The sequence below is a fragment of the Chaetodon trifascialis genome, chromosome 15, assembly GCF_039877785.1.
Source record: "Chaetodon trifascialis isolate fChaTrf1 chromosome 15, fChaTrf1.hap1, whole genome shotgun sequence".
Taxonomy (NCBI): Eukaryota; Metazoa; Chordata; class Actinopteri; order Chaetodontiformes; family Chaetodontidae; genus Chaetodon; species Chaetodon trifascialis.
In genome coordinates this window covers 19055040-19073733 of record NC_092070.1, presented here as the reverse complement: position 1 = coordinate 19073733, position 18694 = coordinate 19055040, and the positions used below count along the sequence as shown (strand labels likewise).

The 18694-nt window shown below is 42.0% G+C and overlaps 1 protein-coding gene across 1 annotated transcript in view; it reads left to right on the top strand.

The window, feature by feature from the left end:
* baiap3 (BAI1 associated protein 3) overlaps positions 1-15475 on the top strand; it is a 33069-nt gene extending 17594 nt beyond the window's left edge. The window contains exons 6-34 of the mRNA XM_070981545.1: positions 318-377; positions 1295-1361; positions 1888-2101; positions 2323-2367; positions 2887-2964; positions 3900-4005; positions 4133-4240; positions 4329-4421; positions 4892-4995; positions 5086-5203; positions 5376-5500; positions 7084-7174; positions 7377-7433; positions 7553-7650; positions 7734-7785; positions 7885-8036; positions 8185-8308; positions 8946-9086; positions 9232-9327; positions 9597-9812; positions 10004-10072; positions 10176-10255; positions 11000-11108; positions 11572-11643; positions 11730-11813; positions 12052-12172; positions 12251-12374; positions 12454-12659; positions 12851-15475. Coding sequence (XP_070837646.1) covers positions 318-377; positions 1295-1361; positions 1888-2101; positions 2323-2367; positions 2887-2964; positions 3900-4005; positions 4133-4240; positions 4329-4421; positions 4892-4995; positions 5086-5203; positions 5376-5500; positions 7084-7174; positions 7377-7433; positions 7553-7650; positions 7734-7785; positions 7885-8036; positions 8185-8308; positions 8946-9086; positions 9232-9327; positions 9597-9812; positions 10004-10072; positions 10176-10255; positions 11000-11108; positions 11572-11643; positions 11730-11813; positions 12052-12172; positions 12251-12374; positions 12454-12659; positions 12851-12954 — 3114 coding nt within the window. The 3' untranslated portion in view covers positions 12955-15475. The remainder of the gene's footprint in view (positions 1-317; positions 378-1294; positions 1362-1887; positions 2102-2322; positions 2368-2886; positions 2965-3899; positions 4006-4132; positions 4241-4328; positions 4422-4891; positions 4996-5085; positions 5204-5375; positions 5501-7083; positions 7175-7376; positions 7434-7552; positions 7651-7733; positions 7786-7884; positions 8037-8184; positions 8309-8945; positions 9087-9231; positions 9328-9596; positions 9813-10003; positions 10073-10175; positions 10256-10999; positions 11109-11571; positions 11644-11729; positions 11814-12051; positions 12173-12250; positions 12375-12453; positions 12660-12850) is intronic.
* Positions 15476-18694: the final 3219 nt, after the last annotated feature.

Sequence of the window (18694 nt, the reverse complement as noted above, 5' to 3'; positions counted from 1 at the left end):
GAAGCCCAGTCACACTATGTGCTGATACTCAGCTGTGATATTACATCCATTCAGATGATGCCACGCTAAGGATTGCAGCCTCTTTTATGTCTGCAGTGGGCGTCTTGTTTTTCAAGGTGTGCTACATTTTCCCATCTGGTCAGGTGCTGGCAGAAGCTCTGACTCAACCAAATCCTTGATGAAATAAAGGGATTTCAGTGGTGTTGTTGTAGATTTTATGTCCGCTTTAAAACACGTCTGTTTAGTTGTTATTTTGAATTATCACAGTGTTTCTTCACATTTCTGTTGCACTTTCTTTCACTGACTATCTCTTCAAGGTGTTTGATATGGGTGAAGAGGAACATGACATCATTCTCCAGAAAGTTCGAGAATCCAAGGTGAGACACTTGGAGCCCATTGAAATGTTCAAATGTCCCTCAGATGCACTGTGGCAGTACGATTTTTATTTGCAAATTAAAGTACTTAAGTTAAAGCTTGTTTGAGTTGTGTAATCCAGCACAGTGAGCATCAAGTCTGCTCTTATTTATGTTTAAAATTTGAATTATAATGCACATTATGGACAGATTGAGCAGCATACATTGCATGAGCTTGTAACATTAAAGAAGACTGCGATGGAGTAAAGGATTCAAGCTATTTTAAAGAGAAATGTGCTAAAACATGCAGAACATCTGGTGCAGTCCTTTAAGTCGTTATCTTCTGACGTTAATGAGACACGTAATAAAATGGATTCTGCAGCGGTCACAAAGTGCAGATTTAGAGGCATCACTCAGTCCTCGGTTGTGCAGCCACAGGTGGTGTTTTAGTGCATTTACTGATGCCTTCTCATGCCCATAGTCTGAAGTGTGAAGTAGTAATAAGGTTAAAAACGTGGCCTGGAGAGTCACAGCTGGAGGGCACTGATGGAAAGCAACTTGTGAAAGCTCAATTTTGTTTGATTTCATGTCTTCAACTTGACTGGCAGGGGCCTTTCAGATATCTCTGTTAGAGGTCCAATGTGTAGGATTTAGGGGATCTATTGCCATTAAAACCTACACGCTGGTATTTAAGAAATGCGATGATAGACTGCTGGAAATGTTGAGACCAAAGGGGAAGTATTTTTCCATTTAGGTATTCAGTACGGTTATTTTGCCTCGGATGGATGAAATACGTGATGAAGCTTATAGGAATTGATATTTTTTACATTCTTAGTCAACAGTGCATTCTGATATTTATTCAAATTGAGTAAGAAAATACAATACACGTGTTGTACTCGATGCATAACCTTCATTTTTTGCATTTCACCTTTTTTTCACAGCGAGCCAGTTTTTCCCTAAGAGTTTCTGTTATGAAAGCAAAGAATCTGATGGCCAAGGATGCAAATGGTGAGACATCTCACACATTTTCTATTAGACAACAAAAAAAGTTCTGTGAAATATGAATTGAACAGCAACTATATGGAAATGAAAAGCTTTTTTTTCACAGCACTCACCCAAAAAACTGTCAAATGATACCCCTCCCATCAGCCAACATCATGTAGACATACTTTTCGGCACTTCATGGCATTAGGGTTGTTCAGGATGAGCGAGGCCTGCGCAGGTGCGCCCAGCAGTGATGATGCAGTGCATGATGGGTCGAATTATGTCCAACCTCTGCGTGACTTTGTGGCAACAGGACGGCATTGGGTTTTCTAATTTATGTCTCACCATCTATTGATTTTCCACGTGTTTGCATTGACTTAGATTTTACAAAACACATTGTTAAGTGTTTCAAACATGTAGATACAAGGGGTCCCTGAACACAACACTGAGTGTTGTGTTCAAATGTGTCAAAGTGTCAAAAGAGCCCAAACAGGGTAACAGTTTCCCTTGTGCAATAACCTTTTCTACGTGTCACCCTGCGGCCTGCCAGGGTACAGCGACCCCTACTGCATGCTGGGAATCCTGGTGGGCCAGAGCCCGCGGGACTTGGAGGAGAAGAAGGAGAGAAAGTTCAGCTTCAGGAAGAGAAAAGAGAAGCTGGAGAAACGCTCCAGCACCAAGGAGGTGTTACCTGCCAGGTGTATCCAGGTGACTGAGGTCAAACCGGAGACTCTGAACCCAGTGTGGGACGAGCACTTTGTGTTGTGAGTACAGCAGCTCAACCTTCATCATCAGTGTACTGGACATGATGATATGTGTGACATGCAGAATTAACAGTTTCTTGTGTTTCACACTAAAGGCCAAAGCTGTTATTTATGTGACCAGTGCAGCACATTGTCATCTCTTTGGAAGTGTTTGTGTCAGTATTTACTCAGAAAGGACAGTTGAGTTCATGATTTTCCTGTGTTTCACTGTTTTTCCACAGTGAAATAGACGATGTCCACAACGACCTCTTACATCTTGACATATGGTAAGATTACTGCACACACCTTCAGTTCCTTAAATGCCACCTTGCTGATGATTTTCATCATATTAGATTAGGATAAATTGCTTTAAGGTTGGATTTTTTGCATCTAAGATAACAAAATAAACAAATACTAAAAAAACACACAATCTCATTTTACAGTCCCCGGGCCAAAAAATCAATAGCTTATTTTCCAAAGTCTGAACAAACTGTCCATTTTCAACATTTTTTTCTTTTTCTTTTTCTGCTCACGCTCATATTTTTTCTAGGAAAAAAGCTTAAGTTATAGTTAATGTTTTTGTCCATCATGTCCTTCAGTGTAAATATTGAGCCAAAGGTGAGACGTGGTACATAATTGACGGTCACTGACTGCAAGTTGTGTAAGATAATGCTTTAACTGAACTGTAATGGGTCTTGACTGTGGATCTCCTTCAGTTCTCAGCTCAGTCAGTTATTGTGCAAACATGTTCTCGCAGGAGATGACTGGTCGTGATGACTGCCTCTGATTTATCCCCCTCTCCTCAGGGATCATGACGATGACGTGTCCGTTGCTGAAGCCTGCAAAAAGCTCAATGAAGTCAGTGGACTTCGTGGAATGGGAAGGTAGTAGGAACTGTGTTGTGCAATTTCCATGAATGTAATGGAGCGTGATGGTGTAACTGTCTTAGATACATCCTTGGTAAGAAATGTTGGATTGTCCTCTTAGGAGTGTTATTACTGGATCTCAAACGGCGATTTTATGCACAATTATATAAGCTGGTAATTGTTGCATCAATCCAGTTGCTGCAGTGAATAGATGAGTCGGGTTATCTCCATCAGTTGAAAGCTACTGACACAAATCCTTTAACCTCACAGAGCCCCTCCAGACAGGTTTTAAGATGTATATACAGTAAAGAAATGTCCTTTGTCCAATAATGTGTGTCTGATATGGTTCTATTGTCCTGTTAAAATCCTTAAAATTACATCTCCTCCTTCTCCCTCATTAAAAAAAAATCCAGAATCTATGATTATTAGTTTAACTTCCTCACAGGGGATGCTGAAAACAGCCTTCTAGCATCAAACTCTGCACATACATGATTCTGCACAGTGGAGCTCAAACATTTAACTGTAGGAACAAGAAGAAAAATCATATTTTTGACTGAAGGAGGAGTTTAAAGAAAGACTGACATACAGGAAAGTCCAGTGCCAATAAAGCTGTGCACACAGAGAACACAGAGAGTTCAGCTGTGGCCATGGAGAGACTAATAAATAGCAGACATGTCTAATGAAAACCTGGAGATGTCAGTCATAACCAAGGGACAAAAGGATCACTGTCCTGAAGTGAGAAATGTGCAATTTCCGTTTGAAGAAAAATCAGAATAATAGCCAACTTTCATTAGGAAAGAAACTCATTCTGCCGATGCTCTAAATATAAGCCACGGTGGATAAAAGCATTAGCTAAATGACAAAAAATGAAAGCTGTAAGGCTGTAGCTCTTACGGTTCAACATGAATGCAACCAGTGACAAAAAGACCGCCTTTTCCTTGCACTCTTGTCAGATATTTTAAGCAGATAGCAAAGTCAGTGCGCGCCAATGGATCCGCTTCATCAGGCTCTGAGGAGAACGCCGATGACTTCCTCGGATGCATCAACATCCCTTTGAACGTGAGTCTTCAAAGCCGCTCTGACAAATCCAAGACAACCGCGAAGAGATTCCCCTGAAGGATACAGCGTGCAGGATTTTCCCGGAAGTATGTCAGCGCCGTTAATCCGGCTGGTTTCCTTTTTGCAGGAGATTCCAGTTACCGGCTATGACACCTGGTTTAAGCTGGAGCCTCGATCGAGTACGTCTAAAGTTCAGGGAGAGTGTCACCTGATACTAAAGCCCTTCACCAGCCAGGTCTGTGCGGTGTAACACTAATTCAATGCACAGAATACTCCTCTGCTTGCCTGTGTGGGATTTGAAATACTCTTATGTTTTCTTTCAGAGAGACACGGCTTTGTCTAAGAAAGACTCAAACATCTCTATTCACAAGAAACTGCTAAGTCAGATTGTGGAATATGAGCACGCTCATGTTAAGGTGAGTTTCTTCCAGAATACAAAAAGCCTTTATAGTGAGGTGATTTTGAGATACCCCAGTAAAAGCACAGAGCTTCAATGATGGTCTGAGTTGATTAGTTGCTTGTCCTGTCAGTTGAGACAAACCACCAACAACATGGCCTCTAGGGGCCACTGAGTGGAATTTAAAGTGATTAGGCTTTGTTCTCTCTGCAGGGATATTAATTTTGTGTCTGTAAGAGAATTGGAGTTGAATTATTCCAGGGTTAAAATTGTAAATTGCAGGATAGATGACTGAACAGCACTTCAGTGCGCCTCATTCGCACCAGCGTCTCTAAAATGACACAAACAATATTTCATTTTTTAGCAGCCTTGTGGATGAACTCTGGTTTGAACTGGGTCCAGTCTGGCTGCTAATTTTAACACAGTTTTGACAAGTACATGCAGATTCTTCTTACACGTGTCTGAGGATGATTACTATGTTCATTGTAGAGGGAGCCCTACAACTGGAACGGGCAGGTTTGCCCTCCGGCATGGACTGTACTGACTCACCACGCTGTGCAAACTGATCTCTCACCTCTCCAACAGGCCATTATGTGAGTATTAATAGAGGAATAAAATTGATCAAATCAAGCGTGAAAGCTTAAGCACCAGGTAAAAGGTGCGTGCTTTGCTTTTTAACGCAGTCGCTGGCAGTGCTACAGCTGCCACCATCGGACCCAGAGGGTGTGCTACTCCCTGCTGCTGCGCCTCCTGAGGACCATCGATGCAGAGTGGGACCCTGTCGCTGTGAGGGGCGACCTGGTAGGTTCTCTGCCATCGGCCTCTCAGTAGGATAGAAACCTTTCATCATCTGGAAACAGTCACCTCATTAGCTCAGCTCTTCACTGACATTCATCAAGGTTTTTGGTTCAGCCAAAAATGTCTCACAGCCAGTGTACTTGAAGCTATAACTGCGGGCCCTTCCTGTGTCCAGGAGAGGCAGCTGTCAGACAGCTTCAGGCTGTACACAGAGCACTGCCTGTGTCTGATGAAGAACATGCGTCAGGTTTTCCCCTGCACCAGCGCTGCTGCCATTACACGCTACGAGCTCATGCTGAGGTAAAGTCACACTGCCATCACATCACATCACGGACACGCCTGTGCTGCCATACCAGGAACATGCTCAACCTCTCACCCCAGCAGACACTGAGAGACTTCAGCCAGTCAGTCTGTGGAGGAAGCCGTGTCGGGCTCTTTAATCAAACAGAAATATCTTAATCATTGCTCATCACTCATTTCAAACTTAAGTACTAAACATTTGTTCCTGACCACAAGTTCTGCTGAATAAAACCTGAAAAAACGGCTCTTATTTGTGCCAACATATTGTGGTCACAAGCAACAACATATATCTCCCTTATGTAACATGTATTGTTGCCTGTACGATCTTATGCTTCCATTCCACCAGTGTAATCATACACACTGGTATGAGGGCCATACAGTCATGGAAACCTGAAAGGATTACCCTTTCAGAGCATGAATGTTCTCAGCAGATTGAAGAGTATATATTTAGCTATAGAGCTTATTAATGCTTGCGTGCATGTGAAACTTTTAGCTCGAAGAAATCACGCACGTTCATCCTTTGGAGGACATGAATATCCACAGTGACTTTCATGGAAATCCAGGCAGTCATTTTTAGAAACGTTGTCTTGTGTTGGCCAAAGTTTAACCTAAAATCATGAGAAACCGTCGATGGAAGACCATTGATATCTGTGCTATATTTGATGACAATCTGTCGCTATTGCAGAGATGTTCCGCTCTGACTCAGTCTTGGACAGACTGCCTAGAATCACCATCTTGCCGCCTTTGAGCTTCAAGTTACTATTGCACAAAAAAAGGAAGTTAGAGTAGAGAATTACACCGAACTCAGAAGTCTGTTTCACGTAAATGCCAGCCGGTGAAAACAGCCTATTATTGAAGCTCATTGCTTTGCACTAATTTGGCGGACTGCTTTTTTTATAGAAACTTCCCCAGTAAGAAGTCCAGATCTGCCCAGTGATCAACACCTCAAGGGAGATCTTTTCTACACCTCTCAGAAACACACACACACACAGTCACACACACACACACACGCACACATGTTGTGTTTATATCACTTGTGGGGACATTACATAGACTTACATTCATTTCCTGGAGCCTTACCCTAACCCTAACCCTAACCACTATTTGCCTATTCCTAACCCTGTACCTAACCTAACCTTACCTAACCCGTAACCCTATCCTCAGTCAGCGCCCTAAAATTTAATGATTTACATTAAGGGGACCTGCATTTTGTCCCCATAAGGGAGGTCAGTCCCCACAATGTGACTGTGTAAACAGATTTTTGTCCCCACAACATGATAAATACCTGGTCACACACACACACACACACACACACACACACACACACACACACACACACACACACACACACACACGCACACACACGCACACACACAGTGTGACTCATTCAAGAGTTGAAGCTCCTGCCGTGATAATGCAGGATCCTGTACACAGTTAGTGTGGAAGGAATTTAGTGAGATTAGAGCTTTTGTGCTTATTTGATTTGAAGAATGGCATGTTAGTGTATGATATGGAACCAGCATTTATGTGACCCAACAGCAGTCTCGTATTGTAATAAAACGCTCCCTGTCTGTGTACGCCAGGGGGATTGGCTACATGCAAAACATGCGGGCGTTTAAGACTGTGTGTCCTCTTCGAAATGAACTGCATTTGGACATCACCACTGCTGTCAAGGTAAAGTTTTTTACCACTAGAGGTGCACACATGGCTGGCATGCTGCTCGTTTCTGCCAGCTACAGAGTGCAGCGATGTGCTGGATAGCTGTTGGTCTTATTCAACAGTATATATTTATATATATTGGTGAGGAAAAACTGCAAGTAAACAGCATCAAATATTTAATTCACCCATTTATTCATTTGTGTAATTATTTGAACAGAAAGGAAGTGCAGAGTGGTACGAGAGCTTAATTGCACGATATAAACCAGAGGACGGGGTAAGTATATACTGGTTAATGTAAGTCCCAACAATAGAAATCATCACATATTCAAATTGCCAGACTGAGGCTTGACAATTGACATGCAGGATGGTGTCCGCTGTGTGCCCACAATGCAGACTCTGGAGGAGCAGCTGAAGAAGCTGGTTCAGGTGGTTGATGGCGTGTGTGCAGACGTGCAGAGAGCCCAGAACATCTACAACAAACTCTTCTACAGGTGAATATCAGCGCTGTACAGTGATTCACATCAGTAATTGTTGGGCTGATGCCACTGATGTCATCCTTTGTTTGTTCTCACAGCGCAGTGAAAGTCGATTTCTTCAGCATATCATACAGGCAGTTGGAGAAACAGGTATGTCATTGAAAAAGATGTGAAAAGTCGTTGGTAACATGTCTTATTAAGTCTTTTTTCAATCGTACGGTGGGCCTAGTGTTGTTCTTCATCCTTCAGGTTGCTGATGATGTAAATGTAGCGATGGAGCGGGTTTGTGGGACTCTGGAGCAGGAGAGCTCCAGACTGACTCAGACAATGGGAGAGACCATCTTTGAGCTCTTCATGTCCTTGAAAATCCTCAAAGGCTTTCGGGAGTTTCTTCCACTCAAGTTGGTTATCAGTTTGACTCTAATGACTATTCATACGGCAGCGTTAGAGGCTCTGCTGGTTATTCATTTGAAATGTCAGCGAGGAGATGAGATCAACCTTTTCTGCAGCTTTGAATTTATTAAAAAGATGTGTGTTCTTCTCCAACAGGGATGCTAAAATGTTGGCATTGACAGGCTTTCATAACTGGTTCAAGTCTTCGATTCACAAGTGGCTGCAGATCGTTCACGACAGATCCTGTGACAGAATTCGTAAAGCCGTGGAAACAGACCAGGTGAGATGCTTCTGCCATTGAAATGAATGAAATGAAAATAGCATAATGCTATGAGCTGGACTGTGTTCAGGTTATTAGATCAGTTATTGTTAGTGCTCTGCACGAATCTCTGTTTTGGTTTTATTTTATTTAGCATTTGATAAGCAATATTAAACCTTTAATGCATCTTCATATCACACTTTAATATATACAAATATATAAAGATATCCTTAATACAATTATAATAAAGCCTCTAATGAAGCATCCAGTAATACATTAAGTAAACTCCATTCTTTGTTGGAAGATTTTTTTAATTCTTTATAAAAACCCCAGTCTGGGTTTTAAGGTTGTTGTAAAGTGAATTGTAAAGGAACTGTAGTAAAACACCTAATAACTGTAATGAACATAAAAAGTTACTAATGGTAATAAAGGCTTTATAACTACTTCACTGCATGTTATAAAATACTTATTAACAGGTTATACAATAGACAATTTGTTGCAATTCTTGCTGGACTAGGGGGTTGAATTACAGTAGTACTGAACGTTTAAGAAAAGCAAATAAATGACACAGTCCTGAATCACATGTTCTGTTCTGTTCTGTTCTGTTCTGTTCACACGTTATGCATGTTACACGTTTTTCTGCGTGCACTGTGAGCAGCTCGAGCCTTTGCAGCAGGCCAAACACAGCTCCTCAGCAGTGGAAGTGGCAGCGTGCTTCAGCCAGGTACGCGAGATCTGGCTCCAGCTGGCCTGGCCAGACTCTGCGGGGGCCTTCATCTTTATCACCCGTTTGACCGACGTGAGTCCCGCTGTTGCCACACTCATACAAACATGATCTCACATGCAGAAACGCAGGAGAAGATTTTTAACAGCACTGGAGGCGAAATCAAAAGGAAAAGGGAGAATTTCATTATGATTAAAAGACTGGTATTTTATCGTCACAGAATTTCTGCAGCGAGGCTGTGTGCTACTCAGAGATGATAACACGCAAGATTGAGAGGAACCAGCTGGGCCGAGACCACAAGAGCTTCACAGTGCAGGTAACGCCTGTAGCAAGACAGAACTGAGGGAGGGCACACAATTACGTGGGCAGTAAATGTCAGCAAGTGTTCTCCCTGGCAACACAAAGGGCTCAGCAGGAGATCAGATATGTCTACACTAAAAAAAAGCAGTTGCCTGTTGTCGCTGTGAGTCATTTACACTCGCACCCCGTCCCTCCACTTCTCTGTAGCCCTGCTTCTTTTCCTTCTTTGTTTCTCCACCTCCACCCTCTGTTTCTCCTCTTTTGCTCCTCCTCGCTTTCTGCTAGCTCTGCATCGCCCTGAACAACACGGAGCATGTGCGCGTTTTCCTGGGTCACCTGCCACGTGACCTGGACTGGCAAGGTGTGGAGCGGGCCATGGAGGAGTCGTGTGTGGTGGAGGGGAAGGAGCAGGTTTACAAAGCACTCAACGGGCAGCTGTTTAACATGGACCTGGACCTGCAGAGAGAGGCCAAACGTCTCATCACACTGCTCACCGACAAGGTGCCACACACAGAGCATGAACACTTCTTGAAAAAATGGACTACCTTTGGTATCTTTATGCACTTTATATGCTGGAAAACCAGCTGTTCTCACTGAGGTTATGTCGGGATTAATGTCAAGATAGCATTTTGCATGCACACAAAGGAACATTTTCTCTGAAACATCCCTTCAGCCGTATTATATCTGTCCAGATGCTGCCTGAGCTGCGGAGGTACATCCAGCACATCAGCCTGTCTCCAGACTCCATCAACAATGATGACGTAAGGCCAAGCGGTGGCTTTCTACAACATTCATGATTGTGTTAGTGGTGTTTGCAGCTGCAGTATTTGTACTTGTAATATCTGTTAATGTGACATTTTCCAGGCTGTGTCCCCTCTTATGAAGTACTTACAAGACACTATGGTCATCCTCACTGAAAACCTTGTGAAGGAGAATCTGACTAGGTAATTGCTTTCTGTTCCTCTCTCCTCACAGTAAATATTACTTCATTCATTTTCTGTTTGACTGGGACAATTAAAATGTATTTTAATTAATGGTGCCACACTTCCTGGCTAATTGCTAATTTGCATCTGGTGTGCCTGTGCTGCAAATGATAAAAGTTTCAAGAAAACATTCCGTACAACTACGAAACACAAACAACATAAACTCCCAACAGGCGCATGTAGCACATAATATAAGATAAGAGACCTCCCAGTGGTAATTATTATTATTATTATTATTATTATTGAACCATGATTTGATGCGCCACCTTGAAACATTTTAGCACAGCACTCCCAACATCAATTCTGTTGTCTGTTTTTTACATATAAATAAAACACTGCGTCATCCACATACATTTGACTTTTAAACCCAGATGAATGCCAGCCAGCACACCTGAAAATTTGCTTTTGTGGAGCTTGAAACTCATAACAGACAAGTCATATAACCATGCTCACTGTTTCCTCATTTCCAAATAACATGTCATTTATTTGATATTACCACATGAAAACTGTGACAGCCCAGTAAATAAGATGCTGCGCTTATGTATGCCTGAGAGCTTTGCACCAATGATAATACTCCCCGGATGTGTTGTGTGCCGCAACTTATTATTATCAAGCTATTATCTGTGAAAACGTGTATACATAGGCTAAGTGGGGGTACAGGGGTGTAATTGAGTGTAAACGTGTGGGTGTCTCATTGTGTCCTAGAGTTCTCCAAAGCATGTGGGAGCTGCTCTTGCGGATGATCCTGGATGCGGTCGCAGAAAACAGGGGCGTCCAGGTGGAGTTCTATAACCGTTTCCAGTACACAGTGGAGGTCAGTGACTGATGCATTGTACTCATTTCTTTGTATTTCCAGTCTGGATTGTCCTCAAAGAAGAGCCTGCTTAATAAGACGTGTCAAGATTATCGTCCCAACTGTTCCCATCAGCCTTTAATTAGCTCTGCACGCTTGCTGTTGTGCAATCATTAGCATATATTAGATATTTATGTAGTCACTAGATAATAGTTTGGTGGCAAAATGAGTTGCCTCATGAATGACAATATGGGAGCTACTGTATATTCTAATGCCAATTTAACCAGCTGGCAGGGGATGTGACAGATTTGCATGAAAAGTCATGGCATGCCACACGAGTGGGCTGAGTTTGGCAGGCAGACATCCTGTTTGTCTGCCAGAGGTTTCATGCTGTTTGTGTGAACAACATGTCTCTACTATGCTGAGACTTGATTCTTTCAAAATTAAACGGATGAATGTATTTTATTTTATTTGAATGGTTTAGACCCTGTTGCAGTTCTTTCATGCTAAAGGAGAGGGTCTTTCCCTGGAAGATATGAAGAGTGGAGACTACAAGGTGGGACTTCTTGCATTTATTTTAAAGATTTACATCCTTCTACGTAAGTTGTCATTCATCTTTTTTCCCTGTTTATGCTGCTTTAGGTCCTGGATGAGGAGCTCAGGCTGAATAAATGTTCCTCCTTTGAGCTCATTGAACAGTACTATCTGGAGAAGATTTCCCAACAGGTGTGTTTCAACTTACCAGGCCAACAATTTCATTTAGCCCTAATGTGGACAGACATGTATTGATTGAACAGCACTCTGTCCTCAGTTGTTTTACCTCTGGCTGAAAACCTGCCTCCTCCTAGACTCTTAAAAACAAGGTGCTTTTGCAGCGTGTGGAAGGACGTGTGTTGAATATTTTTACATTATATAATAACATATTTACAGTGTTACTAAAAAAAACTGATGTTCAATGTTTCAGAAAACACTCAAACATACACGTTACGGGCGGATCAGTGTGAAGTGCTACTATGACGCTCCAGAGCAGAGACTGACGGTGGAGATTCTGCACGCTGCAGATATCATTGCACTGGATGCCAACGGTAGCTTTAGCACTCAGAATAAGATACAGGTGTTGTTTGAAAGATGCATTTTCACACACTTTTCCTGACCCTCCTCAGGTCTGAGCGACCCCTTTGTCATAGTGGAGCTCTGTCCTCACCACCTGTTCCCTATGGCCAAGAGTCAACGCACGCAAGTGAAACTTAAGACACTGCACCCAGTATTCGACGAACTCTTTTATTTGTGAGTACTGCTTCCCTCCTTTCCGCGTCTTATTTGTGCACACCGTGAGGCTGATTTATTTGCTTCCTGTGTTTTCCAGCCACGTCAGTCCTGAACAGTACAGACACAGGTTTGCCTGCTTGACCTTCACTGTGATGGACTATGACTGGCTTTCCACTAATGATTTCGCTGGTGAAGCCGTGGCTCCTCTCAGCGACTTCTGCTGGCCAGGGAGGCCGAACGCCTCGCCAGCCGGCAAGAGCGTCCAGCCCGCCATTCTCCACCTGTCTCGCAGTAAACCCAGTGGTACATATAGCTCCAGGCTGTATCCAGTTTTTTTTTGTTTTACACAAACATAATATTGGCGTCTTGGGAGACCAGAGGGCGTAGGTCTGGGTTTCCAATTACTTGTCCAATGCAGCATGAAAAGCCATTCAATCCAGAGATATTTGTGTCAGGTGTAGGAACTGCTCTCATCTGTTTGCTCTCCCCTCCAGAGAAGCCAATCATGAGGATGCTGGACGCTCGCATCGGCGACAGGGAGGCTCAGGAGTTTGTCCGCAGGCTGAAGGAGATTGAGAAGTCAATGGAGGAGGAGTAACAGCTGTCAGCGCTGCCCGTGTTGGTGTTTTCTGACCACGTCTTGCGACATGTGCTTTTGTACTGGTACGATGTTTACAATATTTGAACATTTTCCAATGTTATTGTTTGTTCAGTAATTATACCAAAATGAAAAGATAAAAAGAAGAAACAGTGAAGCTTATCGCTGTTTTCTAACTGGGAGCTGAACATCCTGTCACTGTGCAACCCTATGCTGTCTCAGTTAAACTATATTTTAGAACTTAATGGATAGTTGATCCTAAATGTTACTAGTCTATATTTTTTGTAATGAGGTAATTGTTATCTTTGTTGTATGATATTTGATATGATAGATTTAACATTTCAGAACTATTTTGTGGAAGTAGCTCACATATCCAATAGTATTCAGTCCAAGTCTAAATCTATACCTCAGATTTGCTCACAGACACTTTTCACATTCTCAATGGACACTGTGGAGATGGATTGCATGAAAGCCTATTTAGGATGTGAAAGCTTGAACCCACATTGATTTTCTTGATCATGCAGTGGCGCACTAGCAGACAGCTATGATTAAAAATACCTGTCATGGAGGAAATGATGAAGGCATAGCTTTGGGGAAATGCACTTTCTGAGACTTGATGTTTTAAGGCCGTTCAGACAGATCAGCAGCAGGGAAGCAGCCTAGCACTCCCCTGAGGCGCACGCCACAGCTCAGGTTCATTCGACTTTTCAGATTGCTCTTTCACAAAGCTCGTGACGGGTGGTTAAAAAGGCCAGAAACCTTGCGGTGTGAAGATCAAGTCCTTTAACTTCTTCTTCTATTATTGCTGTGTGACACCTGCCAGTTAACCCCTCTGCAGAAACACATGTTACAATTTATCAAAATTTAAAGTACGAGCTCAGCGCATGAATAGAAACAAATTCATATCATATGTAAAAGAGGAAATTGCAGACCGATGAGGAAATGGCTCACATTTATTCTGCTTTGTTCAATCTGAATCAGTGTTGTTGACTTAAAAATTAATGAGCTACTAATCCATTTGTTGGCAACGGAAACGCTTGGCTGAGCACAGCGATGTCCTGGAGTCTCTGGTGGTTGCCTGGCCACCTCATGGAGATAACAAGACTGCAGGAATTATTAGCAGGTGATGATACTAAAATAGACATGCAGACATGTACTTTTGCAAAAATGTCTAGATTTCATTCCACATGAAGCAGAAGCAAAATTCAGAGCCATTCATACTTCCATGGTTATGGGGACACACCAGGAGACCCTGATGCCTGATAATTGAAAGGGAGGAAATGACGTCCCCAAAGATAACGCAGTGTGTGGCGCACTGGTATCTTATGTTCAGATGGCAGAGCTTCAAAAACATTTGGTAGGAGAAACCCAACTAATTGCACTTAATGAGCTCATGTAGCGTTCTGAAAGTTCTGGAAACAGCCATCAAACATGGAAAAGCTTTCGTTATCCTGACTTTAAATCAGTGCTGGCTGATCACAGTCCTTCTACAGAGACCAAAATTTGAGTGTGTGTGTGTAATCTCTTGAGGTAAAGAGAAAGGAAAAGCATAATGAACCAGTGCTGTGGCATAATTATACTGAAGGGGAAAGGCAAGGCCGAACTGCCTGCTGCATGCTCATTTGCCTGATGGGCATAATTCAACACCAGGTCTCGCCAGTCCTCCAAAGCCATGTGTCTTGTCTGGATCTGAACATGTTGCAGAAAAAAAAGAAGGATCAGACTACAACCTGGAATCTAACTATCATCTTGTGAAGAATATAAAATTGTTATGCAATTGAAACATTAGGAATCAATTCAAAAAAGCACAAGTTCAGCTTAATAATGGAGTAGTCTAGTCTAGTTCCGAAATGTCACAACATGCGACTGAAAATACTTAACGTCATGTGAGCAACGTATTTATCCGGGTTCATGTAAACGACAACATTTTTGAAAACGATGTTGTGTGCACAATGTTATTTTTGAAAACGGAGGGGCCAAAATATCCGTTTTCCAAAATACCCTGCTACGTGTAAACGTAGGCTGAAGGTGCTCATGAAAGCTGAAACTAGTCACAGAAACCCTTTAATACAATAGAACCATAAAACCATAAAAACAGAAAATGGAAGCATATTAAGTATTTATGGGTCTTCATTGGAATAGTCCAAAATTTTCATATGTCTCCACTCACAATTAATCTGACCCTCCAAACCGGAGGTTTAATTTAAATCCCCTTAGTCCTGCAAGATCTTTAATCTTCCTTCAGGAAATCAGTTCAGTTAATATAAGAGTTAAATGCAGCACTATTCTAGCCACGTTTGAGAAAGCTATTTTGAGTAAGTCTAGTAAAAGAAAAAAAAAGCCTCTGTAGGATATAATTTAGCCTTAATTCCTGTCTGGGAAACTGGCCCTTCCTGTCACAAATGTAGCTTAACGTTTACAATTGTTAAACATATAATAAGATGTGGCACTTTTAGGCATTTGGAAAAAAAATGCAGGCGACTCCTAATCAGAACACCTAAAAAAAAGAAAGAAAAGAAAACGGGTATCATGATGTTACGTTCTGTTTGCATGTTCAGAAATATTTTTAAAAAGTATACACAGATCAGGCAGTTGTCAATGAGTGTTGCCAGTGGAGGGACGCATTAATGACAACAGGAACAACACAAAACAAATGTGTAGTACAGAAACACTGAAAAACACTGTAGCAAGTACCGAGAACTTAGCACCAAAATGTTCACACCGACAGCATTTTGATAGTGATGTAACTTAACAGTAGCTGCTTGTGTAGTGCTTTGTCGTTACCCTGTGGAGTTGTGAGGATGAAGCACGCAAAAACCATATCTATGCCTGGAGAGTGTGCTGCATTACAGGGATTGTTCAGGTGTTCAAGAAGACTGCCTTACTTAACGAGAGCGAGGAATCCTTTCAGTCCATCTGAACAGCACTTGCCTTTATGTTTCCTGTTTTGTTTTTTTAGAATATCGCAGGCAGAGTTTGTGTTTGTGTGCACTGAACTCTTTCATTGTTAGTATATTAATATCACCTGCCGTCTTTTTTTGTTGACTAGATACCGTGAGTTGGCATAAACAAGGACAGCTCCAGGATGATATATAAACAGTGAAATATTCCTCATTTTCAGTGTGAGAGTTATATTTTCTCTGCATTACTTTAAAGCCAGGTAATCTGGCCAGATGTTTACACAAAGAAATTAAACCTCACTTTGAATCTCAACCATTATATAGTGAAATAAAATGATATTATATAGAAATATTTATAATAGTCACAATAAAACTTTCGGAAGTTTTGCATCTTTCTAGAAAAGCTGAACGTTAAATACAATGTAAGAAGGACCGTTTAAAATGACAAACAATCTTTTTCCAGATTCTTAATGTGAGGAAAGTCAAGCGTCTTTTCACATCACAGCTGTCTATGTTCAGTCACAGGATTGCAGACGTCTCTATGTTGCCCTCAGACAGGCATCTCGTCAGTATTAGTTGAGTAAACTGATTTGTTCTGGTGACGTCCAAATTCAAAGAAAGTATTTTAGTCTAATGTCAAATGTTCAGTGAAGTCAGTAGAAATATCACTGTATTCATTTCCGACAATTTAATATTTTATGGACATAATGAAAAAAGGCAAAGATTAAAGGCCTCAGCATCCAGTTTGGAAAGTATGGTAAAGGATATCAGACTGTGAATTAACGAATTATCATCACCATTTTGTTTCACGACCGTTAGCGCTGACACATTTTTTTAAGGCACTAATATAGAAATATTGTTGAATTGAGTATTTGGTTTGTCGTCTGCTGTCTAAATTTAAAGGCAACAGCTGGTGAAAAGTATCTTCAAGAGGCAAAACACCTTCAATTTGTTATTGTAAAAGTGAATTATTTGTCCTTGAATTGTAAATGCCTGTGTTGCTGTTCATTGGATTATACATTTGGGAGATGTCTATGACCTTGAATAAAGATTGTATTTAAATTTGAACCTGGTGCCTTCACTGACATAAGCATAAAGCGTTTAAATATGAAGCAAGTTGGGAATATATCTGAATGAACAAGCGGGGCAATTCATGCACCTGTTGCTTCCAGGCTTGCAGCAGGTGTGAGTAGTGTAAAGAAATGCCACCGGCTGACACTGACCTGTTTGTCTACACTTCATCTTCCCATCCGCCTGACCAATCTCCCATGTTCTTTCCTACCCTCAGCGCTGTCTCTCCGTCTGTCCTCGACCTTTAATATATTATCTCCCCTCAGCTGCAGCTTGCTGGAGATCAAACATACTGTTCACCAAAGCAACCATAGAGAAAGCCCACATCCAAACACTGAGAAACACTGAGTGTTTATTATGTCCACTGTGAGATCAGAGGGCCAGAGGACTCACCGTGACACAGTCATTTTCTTGTCCACATTTCACAAGGAGCTTCCATAGATTAGAAAAGGATTTCTCATAGCTGGAGGACATGAGTGACTGTGAGTGCTTGTACTCTACTGAACGCTAGTCGATATTTTTTAAATTAGAAGCCCAGTGATGAGTGAACGGTATTGAGTTCTGTGCTGGCTCAGGTGTGGAGAGGACCTTGTCATCTAACGCAGACAACATGCCCTCTAGTCAGCGCCTGCACACACTACATCCATCGGTGCACCTGACAGCTCTCTGCTACTTTAATGTCTGCGTGCAGCTGGAAGCCTCATATAGGTTAATAGTGCTCTCACTGGTTCTCTCGCGTGTTTTGGATCGTAAAATATGAGCTGCATTCAGAGAAAAAAATAAATGTGTATGAGAGAGAAAATGAAGATACACATTTACGACTTCTAATTTTGACCACTAGATGTCCTCGTCACTTTACAAATACTGTCATGAGTCATGCTGGTAGTCCTGTGCAAGCAGTCCTCTGATTCATTACGGAGTCCTGCCATTCAATCATGGCAGCACAGTGCATCAAATCAAGACTATCCCCTGAGATACTCAGAGGGATCATGGCCATCATCCTCCTCCATCACCTGGATGCCATCCCTGATTTTAGAGGTTAATCGGAGCCTTCAATTGTTCAGGTTGTGTTTTCTGATAGTGCTGACATGATGCATGGTGAGTACAAATAGATATACTAATAGAGCTGAGTTACATTGCGTTACAACTATAAAATATATCCAAAATATTGTGGCACTATATTCCAGCTCTTATAGGTGAAAATAGAGGGGTAACTATCTTGTCATATATATAGACAAACAAATCACTTTGCAACTGAAACCATTCAGAAATAAAAAGTACTAAATTTTAACATGCCGAGTCTGCAGTGAGCGTCCTTTATCAGATGTTCTTTAAGTTTTGGCAGCAGGGGAGGGAGGTGGGAGTCTTCGGCTGGTGTTGATCCGCAGGAATGTTGGCAGAGTCTCTGCATTGCTGCTGTTCCTGTGCTGGCTCTGGCAGATACATTTAACAGCGCTGTGATCCCGCGGTGTCTTATCTCCCCTCAAACAACCCTAATCCTCCACACAGAAATGTTACACCACAGAGCCCCTCCCCTCCCGCTGCAGGCGCTCACCCCGGAGCCCCCACTCAGACACTCCTTCCACTTTTTTTTTTCTATCTAGAATTTTAGATTACACACCTGCAGATTCTCTGACTTGGCGCTGCATTGCTTTGAAGACTGATGCCACAGGTTTAGCCCTGACACTCCCCCTGATACATTTGCATCTGCCAAGGGAGATCATTAATCTAACCTAACCAAGCAATCATGTGTACTGTACGCCTGTCTA